The sequence below is a fragment of the Dromaius novaehollandiae genome, chromosome W (assembly GCF_036370855.1).
Source record: "Dromaius novaehollandiae isolate bDroNov1 chromosome W, bDroNov1.hap1, whole genome shotgun sequence".
In the NCBI taxonomy this organism is placed as follows: Eukaryota; Metazoa; Chordata; class Aves; order Casuariiformes; family Dromaiidae; genus Dromaius; species Dromaius novaehollandiae.
In genome coordinates, this window is record NC_088130.1 from 67,382,282 (window position 1) to 67,394,100 (window position 11,819).

Here is an 11,819-nt window from a genome sequence, read left to right on the forward strand (position 1 = left end):
CCTTTCAGAATCTGAGAGGATTCAGGGACCCTCAGCCAACCCTGAGCCTTTTCCCAGCATATATCCCTTTTTGTCCTAGAAGTTCTGGAACGTGGGTATTGTTATTTATCTTTTGTGTCAGTGGCCCTTAATGCCTTTTCGTGTTACTTTTCTTGTTAATCTTTTCTGTCACTTTTACTCTTCTCTCTAACAGGTGTTATTTGAGCTTGCCCGGTACCATGCTCCTTCCACAATTTTCTTGGATGAGCTGGAGTCAGTTATGAGTCAAAGAGGCACTGTTACAGGGTAACCGAGGAGATCGCTTCCTATGGCTTTAGGGGAATCGTTGCCCCCTTATTACTGCATCTTTTCAGTAGTGGATTTGTTCAGGTGTTGGTAAATCATACAGTATACCTGTTAGAAACAAATCTTAGCTAAACTAGAGCCTGAAGCTGCTCTGTAATCTTCTGTAGGAGCACGCTTGGGCCCCTGAAAGACTTGTCTTTTTTAGACCGTACTGACAGTATAATTATTTTAAGTGATAATGGTAATTTTAATGACTTTTTATTAAGCACTTTTTCTTTTGTTCTGTTGTCAGCTTTCGGAGCCTCACAATGCGGTATTGTCACAATGCCCATCAACTCTGAAAGTACTGTTTCACAGCAGCATTGCATACGCTGTGGGGACTTAGAGAGATGTGGTTGTTCTTTAATTCACAGTAGATGAGATCAGTAGAGAAGAAAGCATGTAAGCCAGGTTATGTGGAGGTTAGCAAAAGACTACGGAAATAATGGGTCTGGCAAGATTGTGAGCAGCAGAGAGGTGCAAGACTATATAACCAGCGGTGTTGTATTTTAAAATAATATATTTGAAGTGGAAGTAAAGGCAGTGGGGAAAAACAACAGATGGCTTGTTAGAGGCAAGTAAGAAGTAGATGATTTTGTGGTGCTTTGTACAGGCCTAGGCATAGCAGGGAAAGATGCATGGTGTAATCACGTTTTCATTAATGGGACAAATTTTGATGGTGCTGTCAGAACTTGCAGGAATGGGAGAATATTATTATTGCCATCCGTGGTGCAGACAGTTTATAGTCTACAAAACAGATTGGAAAGATTGGGAATGGGGAAGGAACAGGAGACATATAAAGAAATTGGTATACCCCTTAGGAGCCCGTAACAGTGAATTTTATGTATTGTAAATTAAATGCTCAAAGATATATAAATAGAATATGCCATGTAGTAAATATACGACTTGTAATAGTTGCCATTTAATAGCCATAAATTATGGGCCAAATTTTGCCTTTATATATCATTTTAAAGCTCTCATTAACGTCACTAGATTATCTATTTTAAGCGTGGTTTCTATCTAAGATTATGTGGGTTACTATAATACATTATTATTAAATATTGACAGAGGCATCTATAGATGCCTTTGCAGAAATAAGCACTTAAACCTGAAGGTATTTTTTACCATCTAAGGCCATGATGTTTTTTCTGGATTCAGTTCCACAAGGTACCAAGTACTCCACATCTGGGACCTAAAGTTCAAACTGGTATCCCACAAAATGGATTTCCTGGATCAGGGCCAGAATTCTTAGCACTTTGCAGGAGAAACTCATTAAGTTCCAGGTTTTCTTCTTGAGGAAGGATCCTTTTTGTGTTGTTTCAAGGAGAACTCTGCCCTATTTTTCAGTTTGTTTCAATACTGCATGTTTTTCTGCTTGCTTCTGATAAAACATTTTGTGATATATCGAATGAAGCAGTAGGCATATCTTCTTGTGACCACTTAAAATTCACTCACAGAAAAGTGTAAGTAGTTGCCCTGGATAGGTAGATGTCTTAATTGTGTAATGCCAACCAATGCATTACAAAAATTCTCCTACATAGATCAGTCAGTCAAAGCTGTTTTCCAGTGAACATCAACTCTGCATAAAGATTAATGTGAAGAAAAAAAAGAAACTAAATGTATATTTTCTTTCGATTCAGTAATAGTGAACTCTCCTCACTTTAATGCACCGAAGAGAGTCCATTTAAGTAATCATTAGAAAGCTTGATTTTAATGCTTAGATGTTAGCTAATGGAGCTTAATCATGCTTTGAACTGGGACAAAACTGTGACGAGGGCTCAGTTGCTGTGAATGACACTGTATAAATAAAGATGATTACTTTAATGCACTGAGCAAATAATATTTCTCTGCATCTTGGTAGTGGTGAACATGAAGGAAGTCGGCGGATGAAAACAGAATTACTGGTGCAGATGGATGGCTTGGCCCGATCTGATGATCTTGTATTTGTTTTAGCAGCTTCCAATCTGCCATGGTAAGAGATCCAGAGAGTACATTTTTGAATACATTTGCTTGAGCTTCTAAGCACAGATAAAGATTTTGTTTAGAATTTTGCAGAAAAAGCCTTGATATTTGGTTAAAGCATTTAAAGATTAATTTGGAGCTTTTACTTTTAAACTCTACAATTCTTGCTATTTGTGCCACATGACAGTAATCCATAGTAAATTCAACATATGCTGGTGCTACTAGCTGCTAATATTTAAAATGGAATGCTTTATTTCATAGCCAAGTTATTTACTATGTTTAAGCTAAGAAGGGTTTCAGCCTGGAACTATAAGGTGCTTAAAACATCTAGTGCTTAGAAGGATACTTCCATAAATAGGAAGGATGAATTTTTATTGGTATCAAATGTGACTTTCAAAAGATGGGGACAACATTTTTCAGTTTCTTTAACATAATTTAGAATACAAGAATATGTGGTTTATAATGGGAGCTGAAACACTTCATGTCAGGTCTCAAAATGGGCAGGACAGGTATTGAGAGCAAGGGTCGGTGTCGTTTTGCTGCTATATACCTTGTTGAACCCATCTCCTGAGGATGGTGTGCGGTTCTGGTCATCCTGTCTTGAGAAGGATGCAGTGGAGATAGAGAAGGTACAGAAGACAGCTGAAGACAGCTGCCTTCTGAGGAGAGACTAAAAAGACGGGGACTCTTCAGTTTGGGAAGAAGGAGGATATGTTTAGATTAAGAAAACACAGAATCGGTGAGTAAGTCAAACACAGAACTGTTATTTTCTGTATTCCACAATACTGGAAGTAAGGGGCACTCATTGAAACTATCAGAAGATCAGTTTAAATTGAAAAGTAAATATTTGAGCTGCTGGACTTGCTGGCCACCAAAGCTGTGGAGACAGGCAGTATCAGCAGTTCAGAAGAGGGATTAGGCAAATTCCTGGACAACAGTCCGAAAAAGGATGTTGGGAGGACTAAGCGCAGGGATGTAATATTTGTACTTCCCCAGCATCCACAATTGTTATACTACAACAGATGGAAGAAAACGTTTGGCTTGTGTATTCCTTGAATAGCCTCTCCTATTGCCACTGTCAGAGACAGCATGTTGATCTGCCTCGACCACTGTTCTGGTGTGGTATTTCTTTTCTTTCATGTAAGCCATTATCAAATGTTTGCAGACTGGACGTGGAGAAAATAATGGCTTTTGGGCAAGCACAGTTGTTTTCAGCAGTCTTTGATTTGTACCCTAGTAATCATTTTCCAGAGCAGGAGCCAGCACCTATATAGGGGATTGAAGCATACTGATAAAGGGCTTGTTTTTGAAGTTAACTTTCATAGATCTGGAACTAGTCTGTGGACTTCTGCCTGCCCCTGGAATGAAACATCTTTTCTTACAGAGAAAACTGTGGCCTGAAAGCAGAGAGGGAGAACCTCAGCAAAGTAATTGATGGAGGTTATCTGTTAGGTGAGAGACAGGGCAGATGTCTGCAAGAAAGAGATGAGATAAGTATAGGAAAGGTTATTTGTTTGTGCTTCTTCCCCTCCCTGGATTATGACCGAAGCAGAGAAATACAGTGTGTCTGCTGCTGTGGGAATTTGGGGTAGACTCTCTGGCTGGCTAATGTTTTGCAGTATCTGCTGGTCATCGTAGCATTGAGGTCTGTACTTCCCTGTCCCTGAAGGTCTTCAGACCTAAGTGGGCCAAATCACCTCTCCACCTTTCCTGAGCACTGGGGGTGTTCATGTCATGTAATTTTGGCACCTAAAGTAAAAGACAGGTTTCCTCTGCTATGAGACAGTCAACAGAGAAAGAACAGAGCCAGCAGTTCAGAGTAATTCGGAGTACCCCAGGGACTGAGCGTGGGGCCGGTACTGTTTCGCATCCTCACTGGTGACCTGGCTGGTGGGACAGAGCACACCCTCAGCAAGTTAGCAGATGATACAGAATTGGGAGGAGCGGTTGATAGACCAGAGGGTTGTGCTGCCATTCAGAGGGACTGAAGCATCCTGGAGAAATGGGCCAACAGGAAACTCATAAAGTTTGAGAAAGGGGCATGCAAAGTCCTGCACCTGGGAAGGAGTAATCCCAGGCCCCAGTACAGGCTGGGGGCTGACTGGCTGGAAAGCTTGATGTCTGAAGTGCTTTCGTAAAGCAAAAGCCCGTTTCCCATCCAGTCAATGGAGAATGCTTTGGAAAACCATCAGGCAGACATCTTACCTGCTGAAATTCAAATGCCAAAGTAGCAACATATTCAAAGGCCTTCATCTGCCTCTTTCCATGGCCTACACAGAGCTTTCAGGAGAATGGCTATGTGGGCAGTTAAAATTTATGTACAAGTTAGGTGTATGAGTTAGGCCAGTTCCTACCCTGACCTAACAGCATAAACATAAAGCTGTCACTGGCTTTTGTAGCTGTAATAGCAGAATGTAGTGTCAGTTTGGGGGATTTATGCCTTGGACAGTCTCATGAATTTAAATCAGTGCAAAATCTACCCTATTTTGTGTTACAATATCTGTGTGAAAATGCTGAAAAATAAATAGCTACTGTGTGTGTGAACAGTTAACTTCAAAGGAGAATTAAAACATTAATAACCCATTCTTCTCTTTATGCTTCATTAGTAAAACGCTGGAAAATGTTTATGTTGTTATAACATTGTTATTCTTTTAGAAGGAGAAACTCTAAGCAATGCATTGCACTGTTTCATGGTCTCTTGCTTAAATTATCTTCAGAGTAGCTAAGCTTCACAAGCAATGCTGCAACATGGCAGTACTAAAAAGGATCAGATGTCTTTAGAGGATCCATGTCTTTTCTACTCTTGCATACTAGTTTGAAAGGAAAAATTGGGTATTCCAAACCCACCGAGGAAAAGTTCAGAGACAGCAGCTGGCCTGAGGGTCACAGTCTGGCTGGTGCTTGAGCTGGGGATCTTGGAGATGTGTTAATGCAAGTATGAGGCTGACATCCCTCTGAATGCTTCTGTAGAAAAAGAGATCGCTGAACGTGTCTTCTTGTTATGCATCTTTCTTAGGAAACTGATAAACTCTTCACGGAAAGTCACGCCAGAATTGCAGAATACAGTTTTGAATGTCTTATACATTTGATTTTGGATCATTTTGCAATTCTGAAGTGCTAATTTCTGCAAAATTGCCCACTTGAAACATCAAAAAAAAAAAATGATACCACTTTCCTAAGGTAGATGCAAAATGACAAGATTCCTATTTTAGAGGAACTGCTCCTGCAGGAAGCTGGCAATCCGTGTTGGGATGAGGGTGGGAGCTGAGCTGTTGTCAGAATCCCGATCCCACTTTGGGAAGTCTTATACTTGAGGGCTTACGCTTTCTTTCTGGAATTTTTCAACATTTTTCATGGGGGTGGTTGGATTTCGCCCTCTCCTCAGCAAATCCAACCTGTGAGTGTCATGACTAGCTTGTTGGACAGAACTGTGCCTAGCACAGAGAACGATGCTCTAAAAATGTAGCCGAGTATATACTTGGAAATGTATTTTAGGAGGAATGGAAAGCTAATGAAATCCATAAGCATCTTGCATTGTCACTGAGGTTCACAGCCATGAGGAATTTGGGAATGCCTGCCTCTAGAGATGTCAGTGGGGTTTGAACTCCCATCTGATGATCTCAAGTATATATTTGCTTTTATTTTTATGTGTATTAGACTACATTGAGTCCCACTGTAAGACCTTGGACTTCAGCTGAGTAGGGATATTTTATTATATAAAATATATATAATATTTTTTATATATATGTAATTAAGTTTATGAAATAGCCAGTACCTAGCTGACTGCTCTGAAGGTTGTGGCTTCACAGCACGACCCTGCCTTCTTTCAAACATTTGGTATTAAGCTGGATTTTAAGAGATTTGTTTAACTTGGATATTTATTGATCATCAAAAAGAGAGTGCCAAGCTGCTTTTAGATGAATGAAAAGAAGCCTCAACAAAGCTCTTTATGCTGTCCTAAGCTGCACTGCAACTACTGATCTTCCTTTCCACCCAGTCCTTGCCGCCCAGGCTAGCTTCCTGCTGCTCATCAGCAAGGCACTTTTTATTGACAAATTACCTGTTGAAATGATTCAACATAATTAAATAAAATAAAGGCCTCGCTGGTGAAGAAATAGTGATCCTGAACCATGTAGTGAATGGTTCCTAATGTCTCAATGCATTTAGTCTTATTCCCACTGCGGTGCTGCTTTCTTCTCCCTCTCCACCCGTGGGGTGGGTGAAGCTTTGGTGCAGGCTGATTAACTCTTTGCTTCAGTCAGAGCTAAGTCCTGTTGGAGCTGTGAGCAGATGGACAAGATGGGTTCAGGGTGAGCTGGGCTGCAAAATCCAAACCAGACCTTGTGCTAGTGAACCTCTTCCTTTGCTCTCAGCAGCGTAAGCCTCCTCGCTGCGTATGGTGGAGGAGAGTGAGGAGGGAGAGCTGAGGACAACGGTGTGGGAAAGCCCTGGAGGAACAGGAGAGGACATGGAGTGAGAGCATGGTCGTGTGGGGTCTCCAGGCTGTCCTTTCACAGGAGGATGGGAGCTGGGAAGGGACGAGGAGCTCTTTCTTTCTTGGTGCCTCTTCAAAGCACTGCCATGATTGTCATACTAGACAGAGATTAATTTTGGACCAGTCTTCTCTTGTTGCTGTCTCTGGGTTCATCTTTGGAATTGTTGTGGCATGTCTCAGTTTCTGCCTAAGGCATTAGTTACTGTTCTTTATCCTGGAGATCAAAATAGTTGTCGTGTTTATCTTCATGAAATTTGGCAGTGACAACATGGCATGATGTCCTGTGATGTTATCCTGGAAGAGCTCTGAGAAGACCCTCTTTTATACATCCTGTACAGCTTTGTGTGCTTTTTTTGTGAGCATTTCTTAATACTTTTACTGGTTATTTAGAGGATATTTTTATTGGCCTAGTGCTTATTCTATTCTGGATATTATTGTAATTTAACCTTGCATTTGATCACTAACAAAACAACCTAAGCAAACAACCTAAACACTCTTAAGATAACAAAAATATTATGTCTTTATTTTCCTCCTTAGCCAACAAGTAGGGTCACTGTAACCTTTCCGAATAAATAGAGTAACTTCTATCTATTAGCATACTTATTTACAGAACAGTTCCCTATGCCAAGAATACTTCTTAGCCCTCAATTTCCCTGCTTGCATTTTTGCAAAACGGAAACCCTGCGGTAAGATGAACAGCTGGAAATACTGCCTGTAAAACCAGTGCTTCTTGAGCAGTGCACTACTGCAGTGTTGATAGAGGAAGGGGGACTGATACTGTTCTTGTTTGTGCTGGATGCCGCCTGAGAAGCATTGCACTGAGGGTCACACAGTGTAGGCTCAACGGGAAGGCTCAAGGGCCAGGACTGCTCGGAAAACATCTCTTAAGCAGCCTAAAACTATCAATGCACCAACAGCCATTGATCAGCAAATCCTGGTATTTGCTTCTGAGGCTGTGCATAGAAGTACTGGCATGGATCTGTATGAATTCCTGTTATCCATTAAGATCCTATTGATCTGGTTTTCTAAGCTCTGCGTTGTCCTTGGCTCAGCTTAAGTGTCACAGCTCTCCAAATCCAAGAGGTCATTCCCCGGGAGAGGGGTGCCTCCGCTCCCGGTGAGCTGAGGAAGCCACGCGTGCTGAGAGCTGTGGAAAACCTACGTGGGCACTTACGTGTGGATTTGGGAGCCCGTTTGGGGTTTTTCTCATGTTCTGTGTCAGCAGGAAATGTTTGCTATTAAAAAATAAGGACAAGTCACCAGAAGTGGTGGAAATAAGCTCTCTCGGTGCACTGCAGATCCGTCTCAGGGTTCCCCTTTTTCTCTGTCTGCACACAACACATTTAAGTGAGTTTCCCCTTTATGAGAGTTTCTCTGCAGGTATGAGGATTGAGCTATATTTTAAACTGAAATAACAAATCTATGACTGAATGGGGCTGGTAGAGAAAGATTGGTACAGCACTCAAAAGCGTAACAGGTCAAAGCAGCTCCCGGAAGGCACTGGAGACTTACGAGTGAGTAAATATATTGTAGCAGCTATTTCTTGAAAATTGCATGGATGACTGGGCTACTTGTAGACAATTTCCATTGAACAATTAACAAGAGAGGAACCGGAATAGGAATTTGGATTCAGTTGTTTGGTTTTGTTACCGTTAGATACAAACAACTGCAAAGCGCTTCGGAGAAAACTAGATTAAAATGAATGGTTTGGATGCACATTTGGGAGTTGCTGGCCCGCAAGGCATACCAGGATTCCTGAACTTTGACTCTGTCTGTGGCACTAGCAGGACGTTGTGAAATGCATTAAGAGCAGAACAGAAAAATGTTCATTTTTATTTTAGGCTTCCTTTATGGAGCAGAAGAAAATAGTGTCCCAGACATTTATTTTACTTTTTTTTTTTTTTTTTGGCAAAACACCTTTATCAATGCTGATGTTGTCAGAGGTTCTGGTTCACTGGCACATTTCTCCAGCCTGTCCATCTTTCACACGATCCTTTTTATAGGATACTTCCCTTTGTGGCTGTATTTTTTTTTATTATTTGTATTTCAGGAGCAGTCTCAGCTCGAGATCCTGTTCTGCCACGTGCCATACAAACATACCACAAATGTGGCCCCCGTAGCCAAGACCTTCAAGTCTGTATTTTATACATACTAAGCGCCCCTTACAAAGTAGCAAGTAATTAATCCTCACAGAGCCCCAGACAGGTGATTTCTAGGATCTCCTTGATAGCAAAGGGAGAAACTGGAAGCTCATCACTGACAGGGGACGTTGCCATACGTGAGTACAAGAGCCAGGGGAGATAACTAAAACTTCTGACTGTCACTGTTAAGCCTCATTGTCACAAGCAGGAGTATCACTAACACAGTGAACAGGAATACACTGGATAATTAATCCTTTCTTTTCAAAACTAGGTTGACACAGTTACAGGTGGGGTTGTAAAATGTCAGTCGCTGCAGCGCTGTCAAAGTCACGTCTCCAGGAAGCGATGGGCTGAGATGTTTCCTCTCCTTCGTTGCTTGCAGGGAGTTGGACTCTGCCATGCTGCGGCGCCTGGAGAAGAGGATTTTGGTCGACCTCCCGAGTAAAGAGGCACGGCAGGCAATGATTCAGCACTGGCTGCCCGCCCTGAGCAACAGCGGCGGAGTGGAGCTGAGAACAGATTTGGACTACGGCTTACTGGGCCAGGTGAGGCAGCACTGAAGCAGGTGCAACTCACTCCTGACCGCTCAGGTGCAGGTGGTCTCCAGAGTGGGAACTGGAGGTGAGGGTGACGTCCGTCAGCGGTGGGACCATGTCGCGGTAGGAGAGGTTTGGAGCAGAGCTGCGATAGCACCTCTCTCAAGTCAGCAGCTGCTACGTACAGGGCTGGCGGGAAGGACTGCAGCTCCGTTGGAGGCTCCAGCCCAAGGGAGACCAGGCGAGATGGTGTGGTCTGATCCCCTCTGCTGGGCCAGCTTTGCAGCCTTAAATACAGGGAGACTTACAGCAGTAGTATATACCATCGCTCTTCGTCCCATCAGGCTGGGAGCGCTTTCAGTCCATTGGGGTAATGAACAGTTAACTGGGTAGGGAAGGGGTGTCACAGCTTCAGTGCCGCAGGAGAAAAGAGCACTGTGACAGTGAAGAGCTTCACTAGGATATCAGGCTCCAGACACTTTCTTCAAACCCTAAATTTAGCCTTTGTGTCATCCTAAATTCTTCAAAAATAATGTACAGTGAGGGCCACTTGATCCTTGTTTTATTTCTGTTCACAGAGACAGTACTGCTCAGATTTTGTTTCATAAATGTTAGAAAAGAAATATAGTTATTTTATAAACAGGCAGGTTGAGAAAACAGACACAGGTGAGTTTTATCTGACCTATGGAAAATTGCCCTTAAGAAAGAAAATGTCCGATATTTTGCTTGCTATTACAAGTTATCTTGGACATTTGAATCAAGAACAAGCAACATGATGGTTGGGGTGTGTATGTATATATAGAGAGAGAAAGAGAGAGAGAGATGTGTGTGTGTCTATGTTCATGTGTATGTATATGTATTATTTCAGAAAGGAATGGAATTTATGAACATATTTATATAAAACACATATACAAAAATATATATGCGTTTAAATTCCATTCCTGTCTGATTTGTAAGCCTGTGAGCTGTAATGCATCACTCTGATCTTGCCTTAGGAAACAGATGGCTACTCTGGCTCGGATATTAAACTGGTGTGCAAGGAAGCGGCTATGAGGCCAGTGAGAAAAATTTTCAATGCTCTTGAAAATCATCAGCCAGGTACCACTGAGAAACCTATTATATGGGAAATGTTGATCCACTACTGTAACTCTAGAAATGCTGTTAACCCCAGCAGGTGGAGCTCTGTTATCTGCTTAGAAAAGTTTTAAACTACATTTCTAAAAAAAATCTACGTAAGCCAATTCTGAAAACTATATATATTTTTTAAAACTGTCAGTCTCTGTGAAAAATACAAATTTTTCTCTTTCTCACTAGGTCAGTTATGTTGTTTCTGTATATTAAGTATTTTGCATCATGCATGGGCTTAATGTTTTCCAGTAGTAATTGCAGTATTTAATCAATTTTCTTCTCTTAGGTAAGAGTAACTTACCCATGATCCAACTGGACACAATCACAACAGCAGATTTCCTCGATGTGATCGCTCACACCAAACCATCAGCAAAGAATCTAAGCCAGAAGTACACAGCCTGGCAGAGAGAATTTGAGTCGGTTTGAAAAGAAAAAAACCCCAACACCAAAAACTTCAAAGACTTCTTGCCACAAAATGGCATCTCTGTTGCCTCCAAAGGATTGAATGATGAGGGGAGAAATCTGTACTTTCAGAACTGTAATAAGGGGAGGGTTGTTTGGTTATTTTTGTTTTCTTACTAGCCATTTTCAATGACCATTCTAAAATATTCTTCATGGAAGTAATGTAATGGCAGAATAGCAGCCACTATATAATGAACACTCCAGCATTAATTTTATGATAAAGATTTATAAACTGATTGTTTAGCAGTCTTTATTTGCTACAGTTGTTTTCAGGTTTGGGGTAGAAGGACTGGAGTAGAAAACTTGTCAACAAGTTAAGGCATTTAGCCTGATTTTTCCGCTTTGAGAGCCATCACAACCAGCGTAGCTTTACCAGCAGAGGCCTGTGTTGATGAAGAAATTCAGGACCTTATCAACGTCTTGTAAATTATCTCAGATCAAAACAGCAGCAACTGAAAAGCCTTGATATGCTACGTCTATTAATCTCCAGTTGGTTTTGGGTATTCCCAAAGTGGGAACAGGAAGTTATCAGAGAAATTAGGGGATTTTGTGGAAAATTGGCATAATCTATGCTAATCAGCTAGAAGCTGGCTGGGTAGTTATCCAGTAGTTTGCAGCCAGCCATAAAAGGTAAATAGCAAGTCCTGGTAGTGCAGTGGTAAATAATAGACAATTTGGAGACTTTCCTACTCATAAACATGGCCAAGTCAAAAGGACTGCCATGTGTCCCTTCAAACAATGATTTTATTAGACTCCATATTCTAATAAACA

At 41.5% G+C, this 11,819-nt stretch overlaps 1 protein-coding gene across 5 annotated transcripts in view; it reads left to right on the plus strand.

Moving 5' to 3' along the window:
• Nucleotides 1-11,284, plus strand: part of LOC112994452 (katanin p60 ATPase-containing subunit A-like 2) — a 32,126-nt gene extending 20,842 nt beyond the window's left edge. For all 5 annotated transcript variants that reach the window (XM_026118800.2, XM_026118801.2, XM_064500463.1 and 2 more), the window contains exons 12-16: nt 194-285; nt 2,186-2,296; nt 9,305-9,467; nt 10,454-10,556; nt 10,873-11,284. In XM_026118800.2, coding sequence (XP_025974585.1) covers nt 194-285; nt 2,186-2,296; nt 9,305-9,467; nt 10,454-10,556; nt 10,873-11,012 — 609 coding nt within the window. In that variant the 3' untranslated portion in view covers nt 11,013-11,284. The remainder of the gene's footprint in view (nt 1-193; nt 286-2,185; nt 2,297-9,304; nt 9,468-10,453; nt 10,557-10,872) is intronic.
• The last annotated feature ends 535 nt before the right edge of the window (nt 11,285-11,819 follow it).